The following is a 27,098-nucleotide window of genomic DNA, read 5'->3' on the forward strand; positions in this document are numbered from 1 at the left end:
CATTTCCTCCTAACAGCTCAGGATTTGAAGTTTGAAGCTATTACTTAATGTCACGTTAATTTTTTCGGAACTTCTTATTGAATGGGTGATATGCACACCCAAATTCATTCTTTTCATGCTTGGGATAATCATTCAAATTCACGCCCTTAGCTGCAAATAGAATCTGTGCTGACCCCCGAGAGAGCTCTTGTACTTGGGGTCAAATTGCAGGCGAATTATGTCTTCAGTACAGAACACATTTGAAATGCTTTTCAAATGGGTGCTGTTCAGATACTTACACAGAAGAGGGACAATGTCAGAGGCCTGTCTGCCATGTTTCCACAGGCTCTTTGGGGGCTTGATATTGGACATCAAGCGGAAGGCCCCCTGGTACTGGAGCGACTACCGGGACGCACTCAGCTTACAGTGTTTGGCCTCCTTTCTGTTCCTGTACTGTGCCTGCATGTCACCTGTCATCACCTTTGGGGGATTGCTCGGAGAAGCCACTGAGGGGCGCATAGTAAGGACTTTTAACCACTTCTCTTGGTCCCAAACAAGACTGAAAATATTGTGCTGCCTGCCAAGTCCGCTGAGGGGAAAATCCCCTGGGCTAGGACTGAGGAGATTGGATTCTCTCTACTGAGTTACTGTGGTCTTCCGACTTCATACCAGACAGCAACAGTTTTCCCTTTAGAACAGACTCTCTTCTGCTTGATATCAATTTCAGTAGTTGATTGCCCAGTTGGATTACCTGGTGCTCAAAAGATGGAAAATGATATATCAATGTCTTTCGATATTTAAGGTGACTCTGACTGACGGCTCGTAGTGTGAATGGTATCATTGTGCTTTCTATGTATATTTCAGTACTGAATGGAATCGCTGAAGAACAGGACTTAGTTAAGAAATCATATGTGGTTGGATTTGGGCACCTGAATTATCAAAGTGGTATCCATTTACAGGAGTATTAGATAGTGTGTATTCTTCACTCTTGCTAAGATGAAATACAAGCAAATGGCTTGTCGGGGCACACAAGAGACCTAAGTCAGGAATGTACAGAAGCCCACATTACTGGTTACAGATGGGCTATGGACTCTGATGATTTCTTTTCTCCCCTCAGAGTGCAATTGAATCCTTGTTTGGAGCCTCCATGACTGGGATTGCCTATTCCTTGTTTGCGGGACAGGCTCTCACCATCCTGGGAAGTACGGGGCCAGTGCTTGTATTTGAAAAGATTTTGTTCAAATTCTGCAAGTAAGACATTTGGTTTTCTGAAAACTCTTACTGGATGTGTTATTGTGTTGTTAGGATTGAATGCCCGGATCCTAGGCGAGTATAAGCAGGCAAATGTTACTCTGGATTGTAAAACCCGAAAGAAGAACATCATTTGGTCTGTTGTCCTGCCCCCCGGGTAGTACCGTACCTAAAATAAAGTCTTAAAGAGCTTTATTAATGTCCCTCAGCCATTATTGAAGTCTTGACTTTTTATCTTTTAAAAAAAAAGTTCCCTAGCCAATTCAGATTCCTCTATTTTTATTTCAAGTCCATTTTTAATTTGGCCTAATATGCCCCCTTCATATTCTGGTTGCTAGTGACGGTAGGGACTTGGCAGTGCCCTTGTTTCCCTACTTTTCCTATAAAATCTTTTCTTCATTTTGCATTAGGAGTAGGAACATGTGGAACAAGGGCGAGCTCCTTTTTCCTTGCTGCAAGAATAAGATCCGAATCACGTTGGCCGGTAACGGCAGAAATGGGTGACGGGCAATTCCTTCCTTCTCCGCTTCCCACGTCCTTGCTGTGGCAAATACCAGCTGCGGAGCAGATCTTTTGTCACAGCTGTCCCTGGGCAACATTTAGGAGGGAAGGACTGTTAGAATTAGGGATAAACTAGGTCACAATACTTGAATGGGTACTATGAGATGAACTAACCACATTTCTGACCCTTTGTCTTGTAATTCATCCATCCATACTTTCTGATGAACCTTGGTCTTGTTTCAGAGACTACGCTCTTTCATACCTCTCCCTGCGAGCTTGTATTGGACTGTGGACCGCCTTCCTGTGTATTGTCCTTGTGGCGACTGATGCCAGTTCCCTTGTCTGTTACATTACCCGCTTCACAGAAGAAGCGTTTGCCTCCCTGATTTGCATTATTTTCATCTATGAAGCCATAGAAAAGCTGATTCACCTGGCAGAGACCTACCCCATCCACATGCACAGCCAGCTGGACCACCTTAGCCTGTATTAGTAAGTATGCTTTCTGCTTTGTCTTTTTTTTTTTTTTTTTTAATTGAGCAGAAGGCCTGAGTTTATTGGCTGGATACAGTGTACCAGGCAGTACTTGTAGTTTGTGTTAAGGAATAAGGAAGGGTCTTGGCCCCTCTCACTGGGAAATAGGGCTCAGGTGGGGATGTGGAGACCTGGGGGAGATGCCCGAGAGGAGAACAGTTAGGAGTGATGATGGAGAGGATGGATTAAGAGTGAAACTCAGGGCATATGAGAACTGCTTTCCAGAGCATGGCTTTTGGTTCAGCCATGAGACAAAAATAGGCTGCAAAGGGAGCGGGAAGAGTTCAAGTGAGTTGTTGGGAGGGACTTCTTTTTGCAAGGATTTGTGAGTCCCTGGACCATGTTATGAAGATTCTCTGCAAGTATGTATAGGCTACTCTTAGGTATCATTAGGTAGAGATATAATAGTAATTCCTTAGAGTTCCATGGGCCTCTTACTTTGTTTCCTAACAATCTAATAATCTATTTACTTACCTAGGGATTTCAACCCAAGAGACCATTTTCTTCACACGTTTAATACAGTTTGGATCAGCTGGAAATGAAACCCAGTATTTGGCTGTGTTTTCAACCATCTAGGAGAGTCTGGCCCTATAAAACATTTCTTCTCTGGAATTGTATTCTCCAAATTATGGCTAAAGATCCTCAACCTTTAGCTCTATCCATCAAGTTCCCTCCCTGCTGGCTGTACATTTCTGATGAGGAGGGTCTGGTTGTGAAGCGAACAATTTCAACCTGAAACTGTCTGAACAGAGAGAGCAGACTGCATGGAGGTGTCTGTCACCTAGCCACAGACACACTTCTGTAGATTTTGCTTATCCATTTATTAACCTTTTGAAGGTCCGAATTCATAGAAAATTTGTTAGAATTTTGAAATTATTTTATTACAAAATAACGACCATTAGGAGGTATGATTTTTAAAGCCTTGTGGATTGCCGATGGGTATTGGGGTAAGGTTCATTCTTTGACCTTTTTAAAAATATATTCAGGGGCGCCTGGGTGGCTCAGTCATTGGGCGTCTGCTTTCGGCTCAGGTCATGATCCCTGCTCTGCGGGAAGCCTGCTTCTCCCTCTCCCACTGCCCCTGCTTGTGTTCCCTCTTTCACTGTGTCTCTGTCAAATAAACAAATAAAATCTTTTAAAAAAATCATATAGTCATTTAAAAATATTTGTTGAGAACCTACTATGTGCCAGGCACTGTTTTAGGCCCTTGAAACATAAGGCATGACAAACGAAGGATCTACCTTCCTGAGGCTTATATCCCAGTGGGAGAAGACAGACAAACGTAAGCAGCCCTGGACTGAGTAGACTTTGGATCAGGACACTGGAATTCTGTGTTAATAAAGCTCAAGATGGTATTTTTCTTAGTTGCATTCCACTGTTGGAGCTGTGAAGCTAGAACTCTCCAACTCTTTAAATGATTTTATGTTAGTATGTGTTGAACTCATTTTTAAATTTTTTAATTAATTACTTAATTTTTAAAAAGATTTTATTTATTTGAGAGAGAGAGGGTGGGAGGGAGAGAGAAAACACAAGTTGGGGGAAGGGCAGAGGGAGAGGGAGAAGCAGACGCCTCCCTTACCTGGGGCTCCATCTGAAGACCCGGGGATCATGACCTGAGCTGAAGGCAGACGCTTAACTGACTGAGCCACCCAGGCGCCCCTGGAACTGATTTTTTAAGAGCAGTTTAGGTTCACAGCAAAATTGAGCAGAAGATGCAGAGAGTTCCCATCTACCCTCTGCTCCCACACATGTGCAGTCTCCTCTGCTGTCACCATCCCATATACCAGAGTGGTAAGTTTGTTGCAACCATTGAATTTACATTGATACATCATTATCACCCAAAGTCCATAGTTTATGTTAGGGTTCACTCGGTATTATACATTCTGTGGGTTTTGATGAATCTATAATGACATATCCACTATTATAGTATCATACAGAATAGTTTCACTGCCTTAAAAATCCTCTGTGCTCTGCCTACTCATCCCTTGCTAACACTCCAACCCCTGGCAACCACTGATCTTTTTTAGCATCTACATAGTTGTGCCTTTCCCCCAATGTCATATAGTTGTAATCATGCAGTATATAGGCTTTTCAGACTGGTTTTGTTCACGTAGAATTATCTCCTTAAAGGTCTTTTATGTCTTTTAATGCCTTGATAGTTTGTTTCTTTTTAGTGCTGAATAATAGTCCATTGTCTAGGTATTCTGTAGCTCATCCATTCACCTACTAAAGGACATCTTGCTTCCAAGTTTGGAATTGATTTTTTTTAAGGTTTATTTATTTATTTTAGAGAGAGAGAGAGAGAGAAAGAGAGCATGGGTTGGGGTGGGGGAGCAAAGGGAGAGGGAGAGAGAGAGTCCCAAGTAGACTCTGTGCTGAGTGTGGATCCATGACCCCGAGATCACAACCTGAGCAGAAACCAAGAGTCTGACGTTCAACCAGCTGCGCCATCCAGGCACACCTGGAATTGATTTTTTATACTTAAATATAGGACTTTATAGCTTTCCCAATTACTTTTCATTTTGTCGGTTTCCTCCTATTACAATCTGTTGAGATCTTTTTGTATTTTAATTTTGTGATACTAGATGGTTAGAAGGCATGCTTATTAAATTTACAGATGATACAAAGTTGGTGGGAATGGCTATGTAGTTGTGTATACTGGAAGCCAGTTCAAGCATGAAGCATTTTGGGACTGGGAGGTAACATGGTGGCCAGTAGGACAAGTCTGATCTGGTCTGGTTAGATGAAAGAGGAGGCTACTGTGGTGGGATATTACCAGGAATAATGCAGTGCAGAGCTTGCATCACAATTCCAGGAGACTCTGATTTTTATTTTTTATTTTTTTAAAGCGTTTATTTATTTGACAGAGAAAGAGCACAAGCCGGGGGAGTGGCAGGCAGGGGGAGAGAAGCAGGCTCCCCACTGAGTGAGGAGCCCCATACCCAGGGATCATGATCTGAGCCGAAGGCAAACACTCACCCGACTGAGCCACCCAAGCATCTCGAGACTCTGATTTTTAGAGCAAGAATGTGACGGGATATAGGGAGCAAGAGGGAGATAGCCAGGCTTGGAGGAGACTGTTGAGAGCCGACTAGGGTATCAGGTCCTCCTTGCTCTGTAGATTGAATTTCGAGGGACGGGCCTGAGAGAAAGAAACTAAGCAGGAAACCACCAGGGCTCATTGTGGGCACATGAGGCACCGAGCTTGGTTGTCGGCACAACTTAATTCAAGGCCCACATGCTGATTTGTGTCTGTCTTTAGTAATGGCTGACTGAAAAATAAGGATGTGGTTCGGTTTACGCATGGGCCTCAAGCAACAGGACCAATCTCAGGGATCTGAAGCAGGCAAAGGAGCAACAAGGCAGGCTCTGACAGAGCCTTTAGCCCAGTCATGGCTAAAAGTATTTAAAGATTTTATTTATTACTTATTTGCCAGAAAGAGAGAGAGAGCACGCACACAAGCAGGGGGTAGCGGCAGGCAGAGGGAGAAGCAGGCTCCCTGATGTGGGACTGGATCTCAGGACCCTGGGACCGTGACCTGGGCCGAAGGCAGATGCTTAACCGACTGAGCCACCCAGGCGTCCCATGGCTAAAAGCATTAATGGAGTACTTGGCTGCTTTCTTCAGGAATCTTTTTCCTTTTCCCCTTAGCTGCAGGTGTACTCTCCCAGAAAACCCCAACAATCATACCCTACAGTACTGGAAGGACCACAATATCGTGACGACAGAAGTCCACTGGGCCAACCTGACCGTTAGTGTAAGTCTGGGAGCTGCGTTATGGCACTGTGACTGCCAGGGGGAAGCTCGGTAGCCCTTCTGCAAGGTCTGGCATTTTCAAAAAGAAAGTTCTTTTTTATTTAAACGGTTCTTACTGACCCTTTCCGCCCCCCTTCAGAAGTTGTCTTGTATATAAAGGGAAAAGAAGATTGCTTTCCTCTTCTCTCGCCGGCGACCCCGTGCTAGGGATATGTGGGCATGACACCAGGCAGGGCGGGGGGCACGCCCAGATGCAGTGAGGCTTGAAGAACATTCAGACTGGGAAGTGCTCTGTCATATAAACACTACACATTGCCAGGGCCCTCCCAGAACTGCATGCTTGCTTGGGACCATCCTGGCTTCATTTCCAAAAGTGCCTAGGGATGAGAAGTCGTTGCCATGCTTGGAAGGGGCCGGTGTAAGCGGGAGCACCGCGCTGCATGGAGGTCGGGCGGACGCGGCTGGCGGCCTGCACTCCCCGCGCACCCCCGGCCACTGCCGGGTGACAGCGAGCGGTGGGCTTCAAAGGCCAGAGCTGTCGATTCCCTTGTGCCTGCCTCCTGTCACCCAGAATGCTTGTTCCTCCAGGAATGCCAGGAGATGCATGGAGAGTTCACGGGATCTGCGTGTGGCCATCATGGGCCCTATACTCCTGACGTGCTCTTTTGGTCCTGCATTCTCTTCTTCACCACCTTCATCCTCTCGAGCACCTTAAAGACATTTAAGACAAGCCGCTACTTCCCAACCAGAGTAGGTAGCATGCTCACACATTGCTTTTGCATTAGATTTCTAACGTAACAGAGTTGATTCTCAGCCTCCACGCTGCCTGCTGGGTGGAGTGGCAGGTGGCAAAAGCTCCACATGTCCCGGTAAGCCACACTATGGCATTCTCTTCTTCCAGTGTCTGGCAACCTTTCATCAATGTGTGGTGTGGGATGAGGCATTAATACTTAAAAATTTTGTTTAAAAGTGCCAGGTGATGGGTGCCTTGCTGGCTCATTCAATAGAGCATGCGACTCTTTTTTTTTTTTTTTTTAACTAGGTTCCACTGGAGCGCAACCAAGGGCTTGAACTCACAACCCTGAGATCAAGACCTGAGCTAAGATCAAGAGTCAGATACCTAACTAACTCTAGCCACATTAGGGGTAGAGATTACTTAAAAAAAAAGTTCAGGTGGTTTAAGGTGGTTCTCTAAAAGCTATTAACTCTCATTTCCAGAATGCTGTTAAGTTTCATTTCCAGAATACTGGGACTTGTAGCATACAATAGCTAGAGCTGGCTCCTAGATATAGTAAATTGGGATGATCACTTTGGATGCATAGGGGACCCCAAAGTCTCTTCCCAGGGATGGCTCTTGTGGCAGCTTGTGAAATCACCGGTCACATTGACAGCAGCGGCCTGAGTTGGTTTGCGTGACTGTTTGAAGCCTCAACGATCTTTCCTGATGCAGATGGCAGATGCCCTGTTTTAGCAGGGCAGAATTAGAGGCTGGGTGTAGAGTGGCTAAAAGGGGCCACTTTTGCTTTGAAAGGGGGTTCAAATGAGGAGAAATGGTGGTTTTTCTGTAACTGAGGGTTCAATCAGGTGCGTTTGCAGAGCAGGAAGTCCGAATGGGTGGGGAGCTCAGTTGATTAGATATTTACGCATGACTAAAACACATTCTTAGATTTCAGTGAGACTACATGGTAGTTAAGGGAAACACGTATCAAATAAGTTCTGGGTCATTGTTTCTGGTCTGGACAAATAGTTAATAAGTGGTGGTTCTCTACGAGCTATTTGCCCAGGCCTAGGTTAAGTGCTAGTGGGGATATAAAAGAAGTTTTTTTTTTAATTTTTATTTTATTTTATTTTTTTAAAGATTTTATTTATTTATTTGACAGAGAGAGACACAGTGAGAGAGGGAACACAAGCAGGGGGAGTGGGAGAGGGAGAAGCAGGCTTCCCGCTGAGCAGGGAGCCCAATGTGGGGCTTGATCCCAGGACCCTGGGATCATGACCTGAGCTGAAGGCAGACACTTAACAACTGAGCCACCCAGGCGCCCCTAAAAGAAGTTTTTTTTTTTTTTAAAGATTTTATTTATTCATTTGAGAGAAAAAGCGAGCACAGGAGCAGGGGGAGGGGCAGAGGGAGAAGCAGACTCCCAGCTGAGCAGGCAGCCTGACCTGGGGCTCGATCCCAGGACCCTGGGATCATGACCTGAGCCAAAGGCAGACATTTAACCGACTGAGTCATCCAGGCACCCCAAAGGAAGTTTAGAATATGGTTTCTGCCATCATTTAGGAAGGGGAAACATATGAAGCATACAGGTCCATATAAGACGGCAGTATAGAGTTGGGTGTCAGGGCCATAGAAGTTCAGAGGGGAGAGGGCCACTGGACCCCAGGCTGGTCCCCCCAGATGAACCCAAAATGGCTCATGGTGGTGGGAGCAGGTACAGGTGCAGAGAATTTGTGTAACATTCAGAATAAAACTAATAAAACCAGGTTCAGGGAGCCGGAAACCTCAGGTTTCAAAGGAAAGCAAAGTCAGGTTAAGATATATTTTGGCTTAGATATATTTTGCTCGATCTCTGTTGGAAGTTCAGATTAAGGCAGGCACTGGGCATTTTAGAGGCATTGTATTTTATTAAAGCCACACTAAACTATAAAGCCCTCTGGGGCACAAAATGGTGAGAAGTGCTATAGAGAAAATGAAGCAGGGAAGGAGTAGAGGAGGTGCCGGAGTGGAGGGTGGTGTCATCAGAGATGACCTCAAGGAGAAGGTGATACATGCGTGAACATAAAGGGGGTGAGGGAACTACCCGAGAGGTTACCTGGAGAAAAAGCTTTCCAGGTCTCTGAGCAAGCACAGAGACCCTGAGGTGGGAGTGAGTTTGGCACATGTAAGAAACAAGACAGTGGTCTGTGTGGCTGGAGCAGAGTGAGTGAGCAGAGAAGCCCTAGAAGCTGGGTTCAGGGAGGTGATGACTGCAGTGTGGGGGCCTCAGAGGCCAAGGCCTTTTGGGTGTTCACCTCAGTGAAATGAGGCACCATTTCAGGGTTTTCATGGAGGAGTGACCTGATCCAACTTCTGTTTTCAATGACCAGTCTGGCAACTTTCAAGAAGGTCAGAGCAAGGTCTTTATTTTTTTATTTTTTTTTAAATTTATTTATTTGAGAGAGAGAGAGAGAGCATAAGAAGCAAACTCCCAGAGGGGAGGGGGGTGGGGGGATGGGTTAGCCTGGTGATGGGTATTAAGGAGGGCGCGTTCTGCGTGGAGCACTGGGTGTTATGCACAAACAATGAATCATGGAACACTACATCAAGAACTAATGATGTAATGTATGGTGATTAACGTAACAATAAAAAAATTAAAAAAAAAAAAAGCAGACTCCCCATTGAGTGGGGAGCCTGATGCAGGGCTCGATCCCGGGACTCCGGGATTGTGACCTGAGCCGAAGGCAGCCACTTAACTGACTGAGCCACCCAGGCTCCCCAAGGGCAGAGCAAGGTTAAGGGTCTGCTGTACTTACCAGGACAAGAGCTGATGGTGAACTTGATCAGGATAGAAACAGTGGAGGTGGTGACAGGTGCTCAGATCCGGGATGGATTATGAAGGTGGAGCCAACAGGACTCGTGTGCAGGTAGATGAGGTGTTGGACATGAGGGAGAAGAGGAGTTGATGCTGCTGCCAAGGTTCTTGGCTGGCACAAATGGACCTTGGCTGGTCCCAGAAAATCTCATTCCAAGTTCTCAGAACTCTTGCCTATACCTGGGCATGAGTGCTCCAAACAGAACTCTTCACAGTCAGGATGGTGACATGAGAGTTTGTTGGATAGATCCTTCTCCCCCATCATATCCACACTTTTGGGGTATTAACTTGGGCATGTTAACATATTCCTGTTGTTGAAATATGCTTATATTAATTCAATTATAAAATGAAAGCATGCTTCTGAGGACTTTTAAAACTTTTATAATACTAAATTCTTTTCTACTGCATTTAACCTAATAAAACACTTTTCCAATCCTTTCTCATGCCAGGTACGCTCCATGGTGAGTGACTTTGCTGTCTTCCTCACTATCTTCACAATGGTGATCATTGACTTTTTGATTGGAGTCCCATCACCAAAACTTCAAGTTCCCAGTGTGTTCAAGGTAAACAACTTTCAGGGCACATGGTGCCCTCACGTGGTTTCCTAGAATCTGCCCCCAAGTTAATCTCAAAGGCCTTACCATACCCGAATCCTGTGTTCTGCAGTGCCCTCCATCTGCACTTTGCTCCTCATTCCTTACCTTTTAGAAGAGCAAACTCTTCAGGCTTGGCTGAATTCAAGCCCGAAAAGTCCGAGAACAGAACCCTAAAGTGGTTTAATGAATGAAAAGTTACAATTTAAAACAATGGAATGCCCATGTTTACTTAAATACATACCACATTTGGTGGAAATGTGGGGTCCCTGGAACAAGTATGGTTAACAGCTCTTTCATGGAGCATCAACTCTCTAAGGGCACCGGAAGGGATAAAGAAGCTGGATTAGGACTTGGCCCCTGTCCTCAAGGATCTTGCCATGTGAAGCGGTGAGTGGGCCAGGGGGCTTTACCCACAGTGTAGCGTTCCTGCCAGAGTAATCAGGACAGCTCCTCAGCCCTATTTCATTGTTTTTGTGTAACTCTCTATAATCTGTTAATATATTGCCCAAAATACATTTACCCCAAAGATACAAATGTAGTGATCTGAAGGGGCACATGCACCCCAATGTTTATAGCAGCGATGTCCACAATAGCCAAACTATGGAAAGAGCCTAGATGTCCATCAACAGATGAATGGATAAAGAAGATGTGGTATATATACACAGTGGAATATTATGCAGCCATCAAAAAATGAAATCTTGCCATTTGCAATGACGTGGATAGAACTAGACGGTGTTATGCTAAGTGAAATAGGTCAGTCAGAGAAAGGCAAGTATCATATGATCTCACTAACATGAGGAATTTGAGAAACAAGACAGAGGATCATAGGGGAGAGCAGGGGAAAATGAAACAAGACAAAACCGGAGAGGGAGACGAACCATAAGAGACTCTTTAATCTCAGTAAACAAACTGAGGGTTGTTGGAGTGGAGGGGAGACGAAGGGATGGGGTGGCTGGGTGATGGACATTAGGGAGGGTAGGTACTGTGGTGAGCGCTTTGAATTGTGTAAGACTGATGAATCACAGACCTGTACCCCTGAAACAAATAATACATTATATGTTAATAAAAAAATTAAAAAAAATTTTTGTCCAAAATATATACAAAAAAGTCAAACAAATGATCATATGGGGGACTCTAGATCTGTTTCATTTGAGGGGCACTGAGTAACACAGAGGATGGGAAGCTGAGCTCGGTTCCACAGGCCCCACAAGAGCAGAGGGGAGGGAAAGCCTGGGGGTCCTCAGTGCCCTGAGAAGAATCCTACAACGAGAAGGCAGGAGAGTCTGGGGAGGAGAAGGAAGATGGGAATAAAGGCAGTCCTTGACTTATAAACATCCCTGTACCATGCGCCTTTGTCTTCCCTTTCTTTTTCTCTCCCTCCCTGAAATAGGCCTGGTTAAAAATATCTTTTTCCATATTGCCTGAAAAATTTTAATTTTATTTTGTTAAATGCACTGCAATGCCATCAGTTAGAAATTTGTGGATTAAAAAACACCCTCTTTAAAAATATAATTCCTCCAAGAATATGTCATTTTCACCTTTGTTTGAATGAGTGCAGTCAGCTTTTTCTCTAATACCTGGCTGAGGTCAACCCTCCAGGAGGAATGGATTTTGTGTAAAAATAAGTAATTTGAGAACATTAAGTAGTCCTTGGAAAGGTTCCCTGATGGGTAGGCTTAAGATAGTCAGAAGGTACTGAATTTCTGGGACATCTGGGAAGAAGGCCTCTGGGAGGTGGGAGGGGGATAAGGGAAAATGGGAGAATGTCAAGGAAAATGTTGCTCATTGGCAGGCCTCGCCTTCAGGAAGCAGAGAAGAAATTTTCTTCCTTCTTTCCTTCCCTATTATGTCACATGGTCCCTGGTGATTAAGACCCAGTCCGAAGGCCGGTACTATTACTAGTGTGTTAATGTCAGTTGGAGGTTTTTTTTTTTTTTTTAAGATTTAAAAAAAATTTACTCATTTGAGCGAGAGAGTGTGAGGGAGTGAGAGCACTAGCAGGGGGTGGTGGTCAGAGGGGAGGGGGAGCAGGGAGCTTGATCCCAGGACCCCGGGACCGTGACCTGAGCTGAAGGCAGACGCTTGATCGACTGAGCCACCCAGGCGCCCCATGTAGGTCAGAGTTTAGTAAATTTTTGTGTTGACCTGAGAATTTAACTATCACTTAAAACATTGTTCCTAAGGAGACATGGATTCTATAAACTTTCAGAACTTAACCCATTCATAATTTGGGATTTGTTGGCATTATTGATCAGTCTTTGAATCCTAGAGTTGTGACCAATATGGACCCAACTACTTTGGATGTAACAGTCTTTGCTTTGTTCATTGAGTTTGGGTTAATTCTGGGCCACTTTGTATCCCTGGCCTTTTATCTTCCATTACTACTTGCCAAACAAGGGGAGCTTTTCTTCCCCAGAGTATCCTGGAGGGGGTTTGAGGATCTAGGAGAGTTTAGGTATGTCATTAACACTCAGACAAGATTTATGAACAGTAGTGGTCTTACAGTGGTATTGGAGAGGGTCCTAGACCTAACAAGGCCCCAAGTTCAGTAGTCTTGGGCTCTTCTCTCAAGTCTCTAGTACCTGGGCTCCTGTTTCACATGCTTTCATCCCTGGACTAATACAATCTAAGCCCATGAGATTCCAAGCAACTGGCTCTACTCTGCTTTTATTCGTGCTGTAGACATACATTTTAGGCTTCTGGAGGGGAGCAGTCCAAAATCTGGAGGAGGCTAGTCAAAATTATTTATATTTGCCTTAATTATAATTGTATTAAAATTCTTTTTTGACAACAGATTTTGTTATTTTACTTGGGCTAATGTTCAGATAAATTTTTTTCTCTGTATGTGGGTTTGGAGAGTAGGGGAAGGAAGTGAAGGATTAATGAATATTTCACAGGAAGTTGATAATCGAGGATCGACTCAAAGGGAATGTGGAATAAGGGCATAGATTTCTTAAGGAGTTGCTCTATTTCATGACTTTTTTTTTTTTTTAAGATTTTATTTCCTTGAGAAAGAGAAAGCAAGTGAGACAGAGAACACGAGCAGGGAGAGCGGCAGGCAGAGGGAGAGGGAGAAGCAGACTCCCTGCTGAGCAGGGAGCCCAAAGTGGGGCTCGATCCGAGGACCCCGGGACCATGACCTGAACTGAAGGCAGATGCTTAACCGACTGAGCCACCCAGGCACCTCGCATGACTTTTTCTTTTTTAAAGGATTCTCATTTAAGAATAAAAATAATGTGGATATTGTGATTCAGTTTGATCTATTTTGCCCTAATGACTATAGTTAAAATACAAAAATAAAACTTTGCTTTTTCCCCCTGTAGCCAACAAGGGATGACCGAGGGTGGATTATTAGTCCCATTGGCCCCAATCCCTGGTGGACTGTGATAGCTGCAATTATCCCAGCTCTTCTCTGCACTATCTTAATATTCATGGACCAGCAGATCACAGCTGTCATCATTAACAGGAAGGAACACAAGCTCAAGGTAACAAAAGTTCTGACCTAGAAGGACAAATGGCAGCCTGTTACTTTTTTTTTTTTTTTTTTTTTTTTTTTTTAAGGTAAGCCCTTTTGGACCAGGAACGATAGAACCTGGATTAAAAACAGTCATGGAAGGAGCTCATAAAGGGTTTTCAGGGGTTTCCAATCCCTCCATTAGTGACAAAGATTGGTTTGGAGATGAAACCAGAGTAAAGCATGATGGAATGATGTGAATGAAGGGAGCTTGTACTCCATTACCGTCCTTGCAAACCTGTGGGGAAGGTGGGTGGGCACAGTTCCTTGTGGTCCCTACACAGGCTTATCTTTCTGAGATTCAGTTCAGGGCTTGGGCCACTGTTTCCAAGAGTCCGATATTCTCCCACTGGTGTCCATTACTGGGGTTTCCAGACTGAACCTTGGGCCCAAGGATTCTAAGGAGATTGGGTTGATTCCAGCACATTTCCTAGTGAGAGGCTTCATGCCTTCATCTCTGCTCTTTCCTTATATAGAGTAGGCAAATCCATTTTGTCAAGGATCTGGGAGTGTTTGTAAGAAGCCATTTATCTCCAACTCCTGTATTGTCTACCATCTAGACACTAGGACGATCAAGATGTGGCTTGGCCTCTGGTTACTCGGCCAAGAAAAGATGAATCTTTGAATGTATGAGATTCCGGGTGAGATCTGAGGGCACTTGAATAAAAAATGGATATGGCACGTATGGGATAGGCTAAGGGTTCTTTTCTTTGTTTTTTTTTTTTCCTCTTTCTCTGTTCCCTCCAAACCAGGAGGGGCTGGAAGACTCGTCTGGGATCCCTGGACCCCTTCTTCCTTACCCATATACCCCTTCCTGCTTTGGGACTGAGACTCTTAGCTCACTGTTCTATGCCCCACTACAGCCAGCCCACGGGTGGTGACAGATACTCTGTTTCCCCACAGAAAGGTTGTGGTTACCACCTGGACCTGCTGATGGTGGCCATCATGCTGGGTGTCTGCTCCGTCATGGGCCTGCCCTGGTTTGTGGCTGCAACTGTCCTGTCCATCACACACGTGAACAGCCTCAAACTAGAATCTGAGTGCTCTGCTCCTGGAGAACAACCCAAGTTCTTGGGCATCCGAGAACAGAGAGTGACAGGCCTTATGATCTTTGTGCTGATGGGCTGCTCAGTCTTCATGACAGCCATATTAAAGGTAACCATTCATTCACACATTAGATAAATATTTAGTGCCTGATTTGTGTCAGGAATTCTGTTAGGTACTGGGAATATAGTGATACACCAAAGAGATAGGTGTAGAGATTACTTAAAAATATAATCTTAAAAAAAGAAAAAGAGGGGTGCCTAGGTGGCTTAGTTGGTTAAGCTTTTGGCTCTTGATCTCAGCTTGGGATCTTGGATTCAGGCCCCACGTTGGGCTCCACTCTGGGCATGGAGCCTACTTAAAAAAAAAAAAAAAGAAAGAAAGAGGAGGAGGGAGGGAAGGGCAAAAAAAAAAAAAAAAAAAGAAACAAACATGATAATTATAGAATATGAAAATGATGAAAGGAAATATATAGTATTCTATGGTGCCTTAGAGAATTAAGAGAGTGCTGTTTTAGTTAGTGTGGTCAGAGAAGGCTTCTACAGAGATGGTATTTAAGATGAGATGGAGCCAGCCATGCCACGGATGGAGGGAGCCAGCATGGGGAAAGGGAGAATAGCAATCTAGTCAGGCCCTGAGATGGGAAAGAGTGATATGTGTTCTAAGAAGTATGAGGGCCATGTGGCTCAAGGGTATTGTGTCAAGGCAAGAGCACGTAGGGGCAGATCATGCAGGGCCTTGTTGACTCTGGTAAAGTTAACCTTTGAAGGGTTAACTTTCAGGCAAGGGACATGATCCATTTAATATTTTTATTTTTACTTATTTTTTTAAAGATTATTTGAGAGAGAGAGAGAACAAGCAGTGGGGAGGGGCAGAGGGGGAGAGAGAGAGAGAGGGAGAAGCAGACTCCCTGCTGAGCAGGAAGCCGGATGCGGGGCTCGATCCCAGGACCTAGAGACCATGACCCGAGCCGAAGGCAGACGCTCAACCGACCTAGCCACCCAGGCGCCCCTCCATTTAGTATTTTTTTAAAGACCACTCTGGCCAATGTCTAGAGAATAAGTTTTTAGGGTTGGGAAAAATAGAGGCAGAGTTGCTAGTGAGGCTATTATAAGTAGGAGATGCTGGTGACTTGGGTAGGGAAGGGATGGAGAAAAGGCATGACTTCTGTATATCTTGGAGGCAGACCCAAAGTCTTGCTGATTGACTGGACGTGGAATGGAGTGTGGAAAATGGAAAAATCAAAATGCCTGCTAGGTTTCTGATTTGACCATCTGGGTGGAGAGTACTGACATTTAAGATGGAGAAGACTGCTTGAAGGAGGAAGTGATTTTGTGAGAGGTGGTAGGGCTATGGTCAGATTTTGGGTGAGATATCCAGGAGGCAACTGTGTGAAGAAGCTAGAGGAAGGTTCTGGATTAAAAATATAAATGTGGGAGTCAACAGCACTTAGTGGTACAGCCATGGGAGTAGATAAGATCACTCAGGGAGAAGGGTAGATATAAAAGAGAAGTAGGCCCAGAGGCAAGAGCGGAGTCTAAGGAGCTCCAATATTTAGAAGTCGGGTAGAGGAGGAGATAGCAACAGAGACCCAGAAGGAGCTGCCAGAGAGGTAGGAGGGAAACCAGGAGGGTGTGGTATCAGGAAAGCCACGTGAGGGGAATGTTTTCAGAAAGAGGGATTGGTTAGAATCTGTCTAGAAAGATAAAGACTAAACCAAGCCATTGGATTTGGCAACATGGGGGCCTAACGGGACTCAACAAGAACAGATTCCATGGAACGATAGGGCTGAAGTTGAATTACAGGGAAGTGAAGAGCAAATAGGAGGTGAGAAGTAAAAGAGATCGTGAGCAGACAGCTCTTTCAAGAGATTTTTCTGTGAAATGGAACGGAAAATGGGCAGTGGCTGGTGTGAGATGTGGGGTTAAAAGAGGATTTTTGGAAAGATGGAAGATACCTTGAATGTGAGAAAAAGATATTTGGTTTTGTAGGTGTAAGGTTTGCATCTGGGAAAAATGGGGTGAAAAGGAAAGCTCTATGGCTGTATCGCCAAGCCCCATTACTTGGCTCCCTTGCCTCCTTTCTCCTTCTTTTGGTGAATCTTCAATCACCCCAGCTTGCATTGTGAGTGCTATTTAAGGGTGACAGTTGAGAGAAATGGTAAAAGATTTGAAACCATCTTCCTGGCCCCTTACTTTCCACCCAGTCCACCTCTCCTCATGCCCCCTCCCCCCCTTCTACTCTCTGTCCCCAGCCTGGTCCCCACTCCCACCTCTGGTCTAGCTGCCATTTGGAGGAGCCCAAAGGTTGCTGCTCGTCCAGGAAGGTAACCACAAAGGCATGGCCTGTGGGCATCACCGGGCCTTCCTAGAACTGGCTCAGAAGGCTTCTTTCAGGAAGCCATTCTGTAGTTCTACGAGCAAGGTTAACACCAAACTAAGATGTCTACTCACGCTACAGTTGAAACAGCATAAAATCCAGTGGGGATTTTTCTAGTTCTGAGAGGAATTATGTTTGGGAATGTTCTTTAGCTTCAGAATAAAAGCAAGTCAAGTTTAGTCTTTAGCTGTAAGACTTCCCTTGCCTTCATTCCAAAGGCCTCATTTCCCTACCTCATCGAGTTGCCCTGAAGATTACTGATGAAATGTGATAGGTGTGTATGTATATTCAAGGGCAGTTAATGATGTTGATATTTCTCCCCAAATCATTCCCTCTCTGATACCTCCCTATTCCTGCCTCTAAGTCTCTGGTTAGCAGAAAGTAAACTTTTTAGTCCATGTTAAAACATGCCAAATCCCTGAGATGATTGATTATGTAATTAGTTTTAAAAGTTATCAGTTCTGTAAAAGAGGGAAGTGTGTGTGTGTGTGTGTGTGTGTGTGTGTGTGTGTGTGTGTGTGTCTGCCCATCCCCACGGAGGTGGAAGAGCCAGGTAGGGGTAAAATGTGAGGCCTATGATTTAACCAGGACTGGATTACTCTTATGTGTAATCATTTCATCTCAGAACAAAATGATTTTTTTTTTTTTTTTTTTATCATTGTCAGCTTCTGATTTTGCTTCTCCTTCTAAATCATGCAAAGGTAGCAGAAACTAATGCAATGTTTATGCAGTGGTTTGGGAACTTTGTTTCCTTCTTGGAGATTTAAAAGTTTATGATACCTAGTTTAATTTCTGGTCTTTTTGCCCTTTTGTCTTCAGTTTATCCCAATGCCAGTACTCTATGGAGTTTTCCTCTACATGGGAGTTTCCTCACTACAAGGAATTCAGGTATTGCGTGGTTCAGCTAGGGCAACGGCTTCGCACTGCGAGCTCATCCATCCTGACTGGGGAGGGAGGGCTCTCCCAGGGACACACAAACCCGTTCCTGAGAACCCCTTTCCTAGGCTTGCCAGTTAAAGCTGTTTTAGACGTTTCTTTGGGCATTGGGCAAGTCATTTGGACAGTCAAGCTGGCATAAGGGTACAGAGACTTTCAGGATGGCCTGGCTTGATGTCATTCATGGTGCCAGTCATTCGTTAGCTATTTAACAGACAGATATTAGGCTTCCACGCATGGATGGCGCTAGTTGTTGGGCCAGGGCTGCAGTGTGAGCGAGGGAGACGGGACTGGTAGCAGTGGGGGCTGCTCCAGGTAAGCGGGTACCACATCCTGTCATGCTCTGTCTTTGCCCATCTGTCAGCTCATTCCTCTGAGTCATTTGAACGTAGAAAGTCAGGAGCTGGTCACAGATAACGTGGGCACCCCAGAAGATTCGATAACTTAGTTTCTTCTATTGGTGGCTGGTTCCTCTTTGTTTTTATGGAATGTCCAACGGTAATTCTTACCCACTGAGTTTTAATGTGACCTTGGGCAGGTTATTGAATCCCTCTGGGTCTCTGTTTTCCTTTTTATTCATTTTTAATTTAATTAATTTATTTATTTATAGAGGTTTTTATTTCTTTATCTGAGAGAGAGAGGGAGTGAAAGAGAGAGAGAGCACAAATGTAGGGGAGAGGCAGAGGGAGAGGGAGAAGCAGACTTCCTGCTGAGCAGGAATCCTGACATGGGGCTCCATTCTAGGACCCGGGGATCATGACCTGAGCAGAAGGCAGACGCTTCACTGGCTGAGCCATGCAGGTGCCCCTGTTTTCCTTTTTATAATATAAGGATGGTCATATGTTCTATATCCAGAATGTTACGAAGGTTTTTTTATCTTTTTATTATAAATAATCAATGAAAACCTTCAAACTCCTCAAAGAACAAGTAAGACATTTGGTTTTGATAATAAGCAGAAAGATGGAACTGGCTTATTTTATTTTCAACACTCCCTGAGAAAGATCTGTCAGGATCCAGTGTGGGATAGAAGAAAGAAATTTTAACCTAGAATTAGAAAAGATGGATTTAGGGACACCTGGCTTGCTCAGTATTATAGAGCATGTGACTCTTGGTCTCAGAGTTGTGAATTCAACCCCCGTGCTAGGTATAGAGATTACTTAAAAAAAAAAAAGAAAAGAAAAGAGGAGCACCTCGGTGGCTCAGTTGGTTAAGTGTCTGCCTTCGGCTCAGGTCGTGATCCCAGAGCCCTGGGATTGAGCCCCGCATCGGGCTCCCTGCTCCGCGGGAAGCCTGCTTCTCCCTCTCCCTCTGCCTGTCACTTCCCTCTGCTTGTGCTCGCTCTCTCTGTCTCTGTTTTTCTCTCTCTCAAATAAATAAAATCTTTAAAAAAGAGATGGATTTAAATTTTGACTCTGTCACATCCCACCCTCAGCCAAATTACCTATACTCTCTGAGACTCAGTTTCCATTTTTGTCCGGTGGTAGGTAACCTTTCAAAGCAGGTGATATAAGAGACATGAATGGGCCTCACAAGGCTTCTGACTCAAAGAAACCTCCTGAAAATAAATGCCAGTTCCCTCCTTTCAGTTCTTTGACCGTCTGAAGCTCTTTGGGATGCCTGCAAAGCACCAGCCAGATTTTATCTACCTTCGACACGTGCCCCTGCGCAAAGTGCACCTCTTCACCCTCATCCAGCTCACCTGCCTGGTCCTGCTCTGGGTCATTAAGGCATCTCCAGCTGCCATTGTCTTTCCAATGATGGTGAGTTTAACAACGTTATTATTTATTTTAAAAAATCGTGATGAAATATACACAACAGGAAACATATCATCTTAACCATTTGTAAGGGTACAGTTCAGTGGCATTAAGTACATTTACGTTGTGGTACAACTATTGCCACCATACATTTCCAGAACTATTTTATCTTGCAAAACTGAAACTCTGTACCCATTAAACAATGACTCCCCATTCCCCCTCCCCCCCCACCCCTAGCAACCACTATTCTACTTTCGGTCTTCATGAACTTGACTACTTTAGGTACCTCATGTGACTGGAATCATAAAGTATTTGTGTTTTTATATCTGGCTTATTTTACTTATTAGCATAATGTCTTCAAGGGGTTCTTCCATGTTGTAACATGTGTCAGAATTTCCTTGTGAAAGGCTGAATAATATTCCTCTGTGTGTGTGTGTGTGTGTATATGTGTGTATATTTGTGTGTGTGTATATATATATATACCATCTTTTGGTTATCTGTACATTCATTGATAGACACTTGGATTGCTCCCACTTTTTCGCTATTGTGAATAATGCTGCTATTATTGTGAATTGTACAAATATCTGTTTGTGTTCCCACTTTCAGTTCTTTGTGGTATATACCTAAAAGTGGATTCCTGGATCATATGGTGATTCCATTTTTAATTTTTTGAGGAACGGCTGCACGATTTTATAAGTACATGGGGTTCCAGTTGGTCCACATCTTTGCCAACACTTACTTTCTGCTTTGGGGGTTTTAGTTTTGTTTTTTGGATATCAGCCATCCTAATGTGTGTGAAGTGCTATCTCATTGTGGTTTCGATTTGCATTTCCCTAATGACTAGTGAGGTTGAGCCCCTTTTCATGTGCTTTTTTTTTTTAAGATTTTATTTATTTATTTGACAGAAACACAGCGAGAGAGGGAACACAAGCAGGGGGAGTGGGAGAGGGAGAAGCAGGCTTCCCGCGGAGCAGGGAGCCCGATGCGGGGCTTGATTCCAGGACTCCAGGATCATGACCTGAGCTGAAGGCAGCTTAACGACTGAGCCACCCAGGCACCGTTTCATGTCACCCTTTCATGTGCTTATTGACTACTTGTATATCTTCTTTGGAGACAAGTCTATTCAAGTCCTTTGCCCATTTTTTAATCAGATTGTTTTTTTGTTGTTGTTCTAGGAGTTCTCTATCTATTCTGGATATTAATCCCTTATTGGTGGCGAGTTTTCTGGTTGGCTTTTGCAGGAGCAGCATTATTTTGGGACCTTGAGGTGTGGATGCACGTGTGAGGCAGCTTGCCATCTTTACTTTCAGGTCCATCAGTCTGTCTTCCTCCGTTCCTCCCTTTCTCTTCTCTTCTCTGTCTCTCATCACTCTTACATGGAGAGGGTTCTTCATGTTTGCAATAATTTGATAATTTGCCTGTTACTTCAGAGCAACATAGTTCCAGTTTAGAATTCATTGCAATCAGAAGTGCCTGAAGTGGTGGAAATGCACTGTTTTAAGCCACTGGAATTTAGGAAGAAGTTGGCCCAGCACTGAGAAGTGATTGGGACAGCCTTACCTCCTCTCGAACTGAAGCAGAGGCTTTGGAAAAGGGACTAGGGAAGCTGAACTGTGTGTGGTACCACAGACGGCAAGCCGTTTCCTGCCACTAGGGTGAGGATGAAATCCTTGCCACCTGACGTCCTCACGGTCTCGTTTCCTCTTGTTACCTTCCCCTCTCTGGCTTACCCTGGGCCATGAGGCTGCGGAGCATTCTGTGGGCTGTTTGAAAATGACCCAAAGGGTGGGCCTCTAGAGAGAAAAGGCAATAGGGGTAATGTTTGGTGCTTGTTTGGGGACTTCTGAACTCTTACTGGGAGAATATTCAAGGGTGAGGAAAACGGGGGTCGGGGGGGTTCTTCTCCCCTTGTCTCCTACATATGTACCTCCTGATGGGTCTCTCAATTTTGTCAGAGTTCATGTAGGTTTCTGCATTGGGATGTTATATTCAGGGGTTGACTGTTTGGTTAAAGAAACAGCAAATGCCTGACAACCCCTTGGAAGGGATACTATTGATGTTGGCTTCATTGAGAGAGTAGTTGTGGACACAAGGGAGAAACGTGGTTGAACGTAAGAAGCCTGATTTGCCTCATTCCTGTCCAGCCACCTGATGTAGCTGGTGAACACCAGTCACTCCAGGCCGGTCATTCTGGGTTATTATTAATTCCCCTTTGGCAAAAATGGCCTTTTATGGGAAAAAGGTGGAGGAGCAGTTGAGGCACCCTGTCCTATGGACAGTTGAGGAAATTAGCTGTCGGATTTTAGGCAAGTTACTTTCTCTCCCTGGGCCTCGGTTTCCTCATTTGCAAAAGGAATGTCAGGCCAGTCCTGAGGGCAGAGACACAAAACGCTAGCGATTCATGATGCAGGCATGAAGCAAGGATTTTGTGGGGAAATGTCAAGGCAAAGGATCAGAGGGAATTGTGACGGTCCTTCAGAGTCCCTTCCTGCCATGGTGAGGCATGCGTGGGCTGGGCGTGGCTGGCGTCAGCCATAGCTGTGTTCTGGCAAATGCTCTCTCCCCCAGGACTGCCCTGCAGCCCTTCCTGCAGGTCCCACCACAGGAAAAGGCAACTCTTCAGGCCCTCTGAGGATGAGGGGTGTCTCTTTTCAATGAGGACATTAAATTGGGTGCTCTCTAAGTTGTAGGGTTGTTATGATGATAGTTAAATAAAATACTACATAGAAAACACTCGCCTTAGTATCTGGTACAAAGAGGGCACTCCATAATAGGCAACTATTATGATTACTATGAGTTTGCTTTTCCTTGAAATGCCGTAGTGTTTAACTCCAGGAAGGAAATGAACTCCTTTAATTCCCTTTCTTTATTTTTCTTCAGGTTTTGGCATTGGTCTTCGTCAGGAAAGTCATGGATCTCTGTTTCTCTAAACGAGAGCTGAGCTGGTTAGATGATCTCATGCCTGAAAGTAAAAAGAAGAAGTTGGATGATGCCAAAAAGAAGGCCAAGGAGGAAGAGGTCATGGCTCTTGCACCAACTGTACACTTCGGGGCAGCCTCAAATTACAGAACAAAGGAAGGGCCACATGAGAAGGCAGCATGTCTGGAATCCCAAGGGTTTATTTAGGAGCTGGGAAGATTACGCCAAAGATGTTCTTAGCCGAGAATGGATGAAGGATTCTTGTCCTTATCTGTCCTTTATTTTTGGTCCCAATAATCAGTTTTCTTCCCCTTCGTTTGTCTCCAGTCTCCTCACCAGGTTCATACTTAGAATATGAACATAGATTCTGCTCTTATTATCAGATCTCATGGTTCGTGTTCTCCCAAAAGTCCTAATTTGACAACTATACAAAACCTATTATTTGTTATGTACCTAATTGCAGATGGTGTCGTGGTTGGCACCGTGCACAGATAACTTGCATAGGACTTTCTGTCTTTCCTCATTTCCCTCAGCACTTGGCATCTGCTGTCCACACAATGGATCCTCAATCAATGGTCTATACATGCCAAGAATGGATGTGTAACAGATGAAAATATCAGACCAAGAAATGAATGAGCCAGAAAGTGTTTCCAAATACAGTTAGTGCCTGAAATAGTGTCCTTTGAAATGCATTTTAAATGACATTTTCCTCTAATATCTTGAATTTTTAAAATCTTGTATTATTTCTTTCCCAGCTCTACTGAGATATAATTGACATATAACACTGTGTACAACATAATGATTCACTGTATGTATCTATTGTGAAATGATCACCACAATAGGGTTTGTTAACACATTCATCACCTCACATAGTCCCTTTTTTTTGTGGTGAGAACTTTTAAAATTACTCCCTCAGCAACTTTCAAATATACAGTACAGCATTGTTACCTCTGGTCACCATGCTGTGCATTCCATCCCCAGGACTTATGCATCTTATAACTGGAAGCTTGTACCCTTTGACCACCTTCACCCATTTCCCCCACCCCCAGCAACCGCATCTGTTCTCTGTTTCTGTGACTTCAGTTTTTTTTTCAGGTTCCACAAATAAGTGAGATCATATAGTATTTGTCTTTCTCTGTCTGACTTATTTCACTTAGCATAATGCCGTCAAGTTTCATTCATGTTGCTGCAAATGGCAGGATTTCCTTCTTTTTTTTTTTTTTTTTGAGATTTTATTTATTTATCTGACAGAGAGACACAGCGAGAGAGGGAACACAAGCAGGGGGAGTGGGAGAGGGAGAAGCAGGCTTCCCCACAGAGCAGGGAGCCCGATGTGGGGCTCGATCCCCGGACCCTGGGATCATGACCTGAGCCGAAGGCAGACGCTTAATGACTGAGCCACCCAGGCGCCTTGGATTTCTTTCTTTTTTATGGCCGAATGATATTCAATTGTGTATATATATACACAATATATATTACCTTTTCTTTGTCCATCCATCCACTAATGGATCCAACCTAAACAACTTAGGTTGTTTCCATGTCTTGGCTGTTGTAATTAATGCTGCAATGAGCATGGGGATATAGAGATCTCTTTGAGGTAGTAATTTCATTTCCGTTAGATATATACCCAGTAGTGCAAATGCTGGATCTTACAGTAGTTCTATTTTTAACTTTTTGAGGAGCCTCCATGCTGTTTTCCAGGGTGGCTGCACCAGCTTGCATTCCTACCAACAGTACAAGAGGGTTCCCCTTTCTCCACATCCTCGCCAGTACTTACCTCTTCTCTTTTTGGTAATAGCCACTCTGACAGGTGTGGGGTGTTATATCATTGTGGGTTTTTTTTTAATTTCACTTATTATTAGTGATGTGGAACACCTTTTCATGTACTTTCCGGCCTTTTGTATATCTTCTTTGGAAAAATGGCTATTTTTAAATTGGATTATTATTATTATTATTATTATTATTATTACTATTATTATTATTGCCATTGAGTTCTATGGATCCCTTGTATATTTTGGATATTAACTCCTTACCAGAAACGTGGTTTGCAGATGTTTCCTCCCATTCCATGGTTTCCCTTTTCATTTTGTTGCTCATTTCTTTTGCTGCACAGAAGCTTTTTAGTTTGATATTGGTCCACTTGTTTATTTTTGCTTTTGTTGCCTGTGCTTTTGGTGTCATATCCACAAAATCATTGCCAAGAACAATGTCAAAGGACTTTTTCCCTCTATTTTCTTCTAGGAGTTTTAGTGTTTCAGGTTTTACATTTAAATCTTTAATAACGTTTTGGGGTGATTTTTGTGAATGGTGTAAGATGGAGATCCACTTTCATTCTTTTGCTCATGAATACCCAGTTTCCCCAGCGACATTTATTGAAGAGACTATCCTTTCTCCACTGAATATTCTTGGCTCTCTTGTCAAATATCAGTTGACCATATATGCTTGGGCATATTTTTGGGCTCCCAAGTCTATTACATGTGTCTGTTTTCTATTATTAAATGAATTTTAACAATTATAAGCACAGAAGCAATGGAGGAAAACTTTAAATAGAAGATTGGTAGAGGGGCGCCTGGGTGGCTCAGCTGGTTAGACAACCGCCTTCGGCTCGGGTCATGATCCTGGAGTCTCGGGATCAAGTCCCACATCGGGCTCCATGCTCGGCGGGGAGTCTGCTTCTCCCTCTGACCCTCCCCACTCTCATGCTCTCTCTCTCTCTAATAAATAAAATCTTAAAAAAAAAGATTGATAGAAATCACTACATAAAATGTGAAGCTTTCAAGTGTCCCAAAACTCTATAAACAAAATTTAAAAATTATATATACACGTGCGTGCACACGCGTGGACAGAGGCATACCTCATTTTATTGTGCTTCACTTTATTGCACCTCATAAATATTATGTTCTTTACAAAGTGAAGATTTGTGGCACCCTTGTGTCAAGTGAATCTGTCAGCACCCTTTCCCAGCAGCAACTGCTTGCTTTGTGTCTCTGTGTCATCCTTTGGCAATTCTTGCAATATTTCGAGCTTTTTCATTATTATTATATTTGTTATGCTGATTTGTGATTAGAGTTTATGATTCATTGAAGGCTCAGGTGATGATTAGCATTTTCTAGCAATAAAGTATGTTTTAATTAAGGCATGTACGTTGTTTTTAGATACCAAATAGACTACAGTATAGTATAAACATAACTTTTATATGCACTGGGAAGCCAAAAAATTCATTTGACTTGCTTTATTGTAGTAGTCTGGAACCAAACCCATAATATCTCTGAGGTATGCCTTTACGTACATACATACATACATAGATACATACATACATACGTTTATTTACTGATTTATATAAAATTTTAGGTAGTGATATGTTTGAAGAAGAACATGAGTGAGGGAGTTACTTTATTTAGGGTGATCAGGGATGACTGTAAGGAGACATCTCATCTGAAATCTGAATAAAGTGAGGGCAAGTTGTGAGAATATCTGGGAGTAGGAACATTCCAGGCCAGGGGGACAGCAAATGCAAAGGTTCTGAAGCAGGAATGAGTTTGGTGTGGTTAAAGAACATGAGAAAACCAAAGAGCCTGGAGGGAAGAGAGGTAGCGGGAGACTAGCTAGAAGTCTGTGGCAATGGCTCAGGCAAGAGGTGAAGGTGGTGAGGCTAAGGGAGAGGTGCTGAAGCAGCTGGGTTGGGGACTGCCTTTGAAGAGAGAGCTGACAGGTTTTGCTAACGTGTAGTGAGCATGGGTGAAAGAGAAGAATCAAGGACAAGTCTTAGATTTTTGGAGTGAACAGTTGGATGAGTGGTTGTGCTGTTTATTAAGCAGTTTTGGGAGGAGAATCAAAGCATCTCTTTTGGATGTTAATTTTGGGGTGGGCAGTAAACATTATACTCCTTATTTTCCAAAATGTCTAAAGTAAACACGTATTTGTTAATACATGTTTTACTTCATAAAGTCATTTTGAAAACTAAATGAAAGAAAAATGATGAAGACTTCACCCCAAAATTTCATATCAGCATCCAATATTTATGTTCATTACTTTATGTTCTCTGTAAGTTCTTAACATAGTTTTCTTTTCTTTTCTTTTTATTATTTTTCTTTTTTCTTTTTTTAAAGATTTTATTTATTTGACAGAGAGAGACACAGCGAGAGAGGGAACACAGCTCCCCCCCACAAAAGGGGGAGTGGGAGAGGGAGAAGCAGGCTTCCCGCTGAGCAGGGAGCCCGATGCGGGGCTCGATCCCAGGTCCCTGGGACCATGATCTGAGCCGAAGGCAGATGCTTAACCACTGAGCCACCCAGGCGCCCCTAAGTCCTTAACATAGTTTTCATGTAACTGTAATAATTGTTTATTTGGGGGGAAGGTAATTTT

The 27,098-nt window shown here is 43.8% G+C and overlaps 1 protein-coding gene across 1 annotated transcript in view; it reads left to right on the forward strand.

The window, feature by feature from the left end:
- The window catches only part of SLC4A8 (solute carrier family 4 member 8), a 59,525-nt gene that overhangs the window by 23,721 nt on the left and 8,706 nt on the right, over positions 1 to 27,098 (forward strand). Inside the window, exons 11-21 of the mRNA XM_088025720.1 lie at positions 325 to 499; positions 1,097 to 1,230; positions 1,975 to 2,220; positions 5,915 to 6,020; positions 6,608 to 6,769; positions 10,041 to 10,154; positions 13,511 to 13,672; positions 14,605 to 14,856; positions 17,944 to 18,012; positions 19,647 to 19,820; positions 22,695 to 22,832. Of these exons, the coding sequence (XP_087881846.1) occupies positions 325 to 499; positions 1,097 to 1,230; positions 1,975 to 2,220; positions 5,915 to 6,020; positions 6,608 to 6,769; positions 10,041 to 10,154; positions 13,511 to 13,672; positions 14,605 to 14,856; positions 17,944 to 18,012; positions 19,647 to 19,820; positions 22,695 to 22,832 (1,732 nt within the window). The remainder of the gene's footprint in view (positions 1 to 324; positions 500 to 1,096; positions 1,231 to 1,974; positions 2,221 to 5,914; positions 6,021 to 6,607; positions 6,770 to 10,040; positions 10,155 to 13,510; positions 13,673 to 14,604; positions 14,857 to 17,943; positions 18,013 to 19,646; positions 19,821 to 22,694; positions 22,833 to 27,098) is intronic.

This window comes from Eumetopias jubatus, unplaced genomic scaffold (assembly GCF_037043125.1).
Source record: "Eumetopias jubatus isolate StellerSeaLion01/CBP00866 unplaced genomic scaffold, mEumJub1_p1.0 scaffold_8, whole genome shotgun sequence".
In the NCBI taxonomy this organism is placed as follows: Eukaryota; Metazoa; Chordata; class Mammalia; order Carnivora; family Otariidae; genus Eumetopias; species Eumetopias jubatus.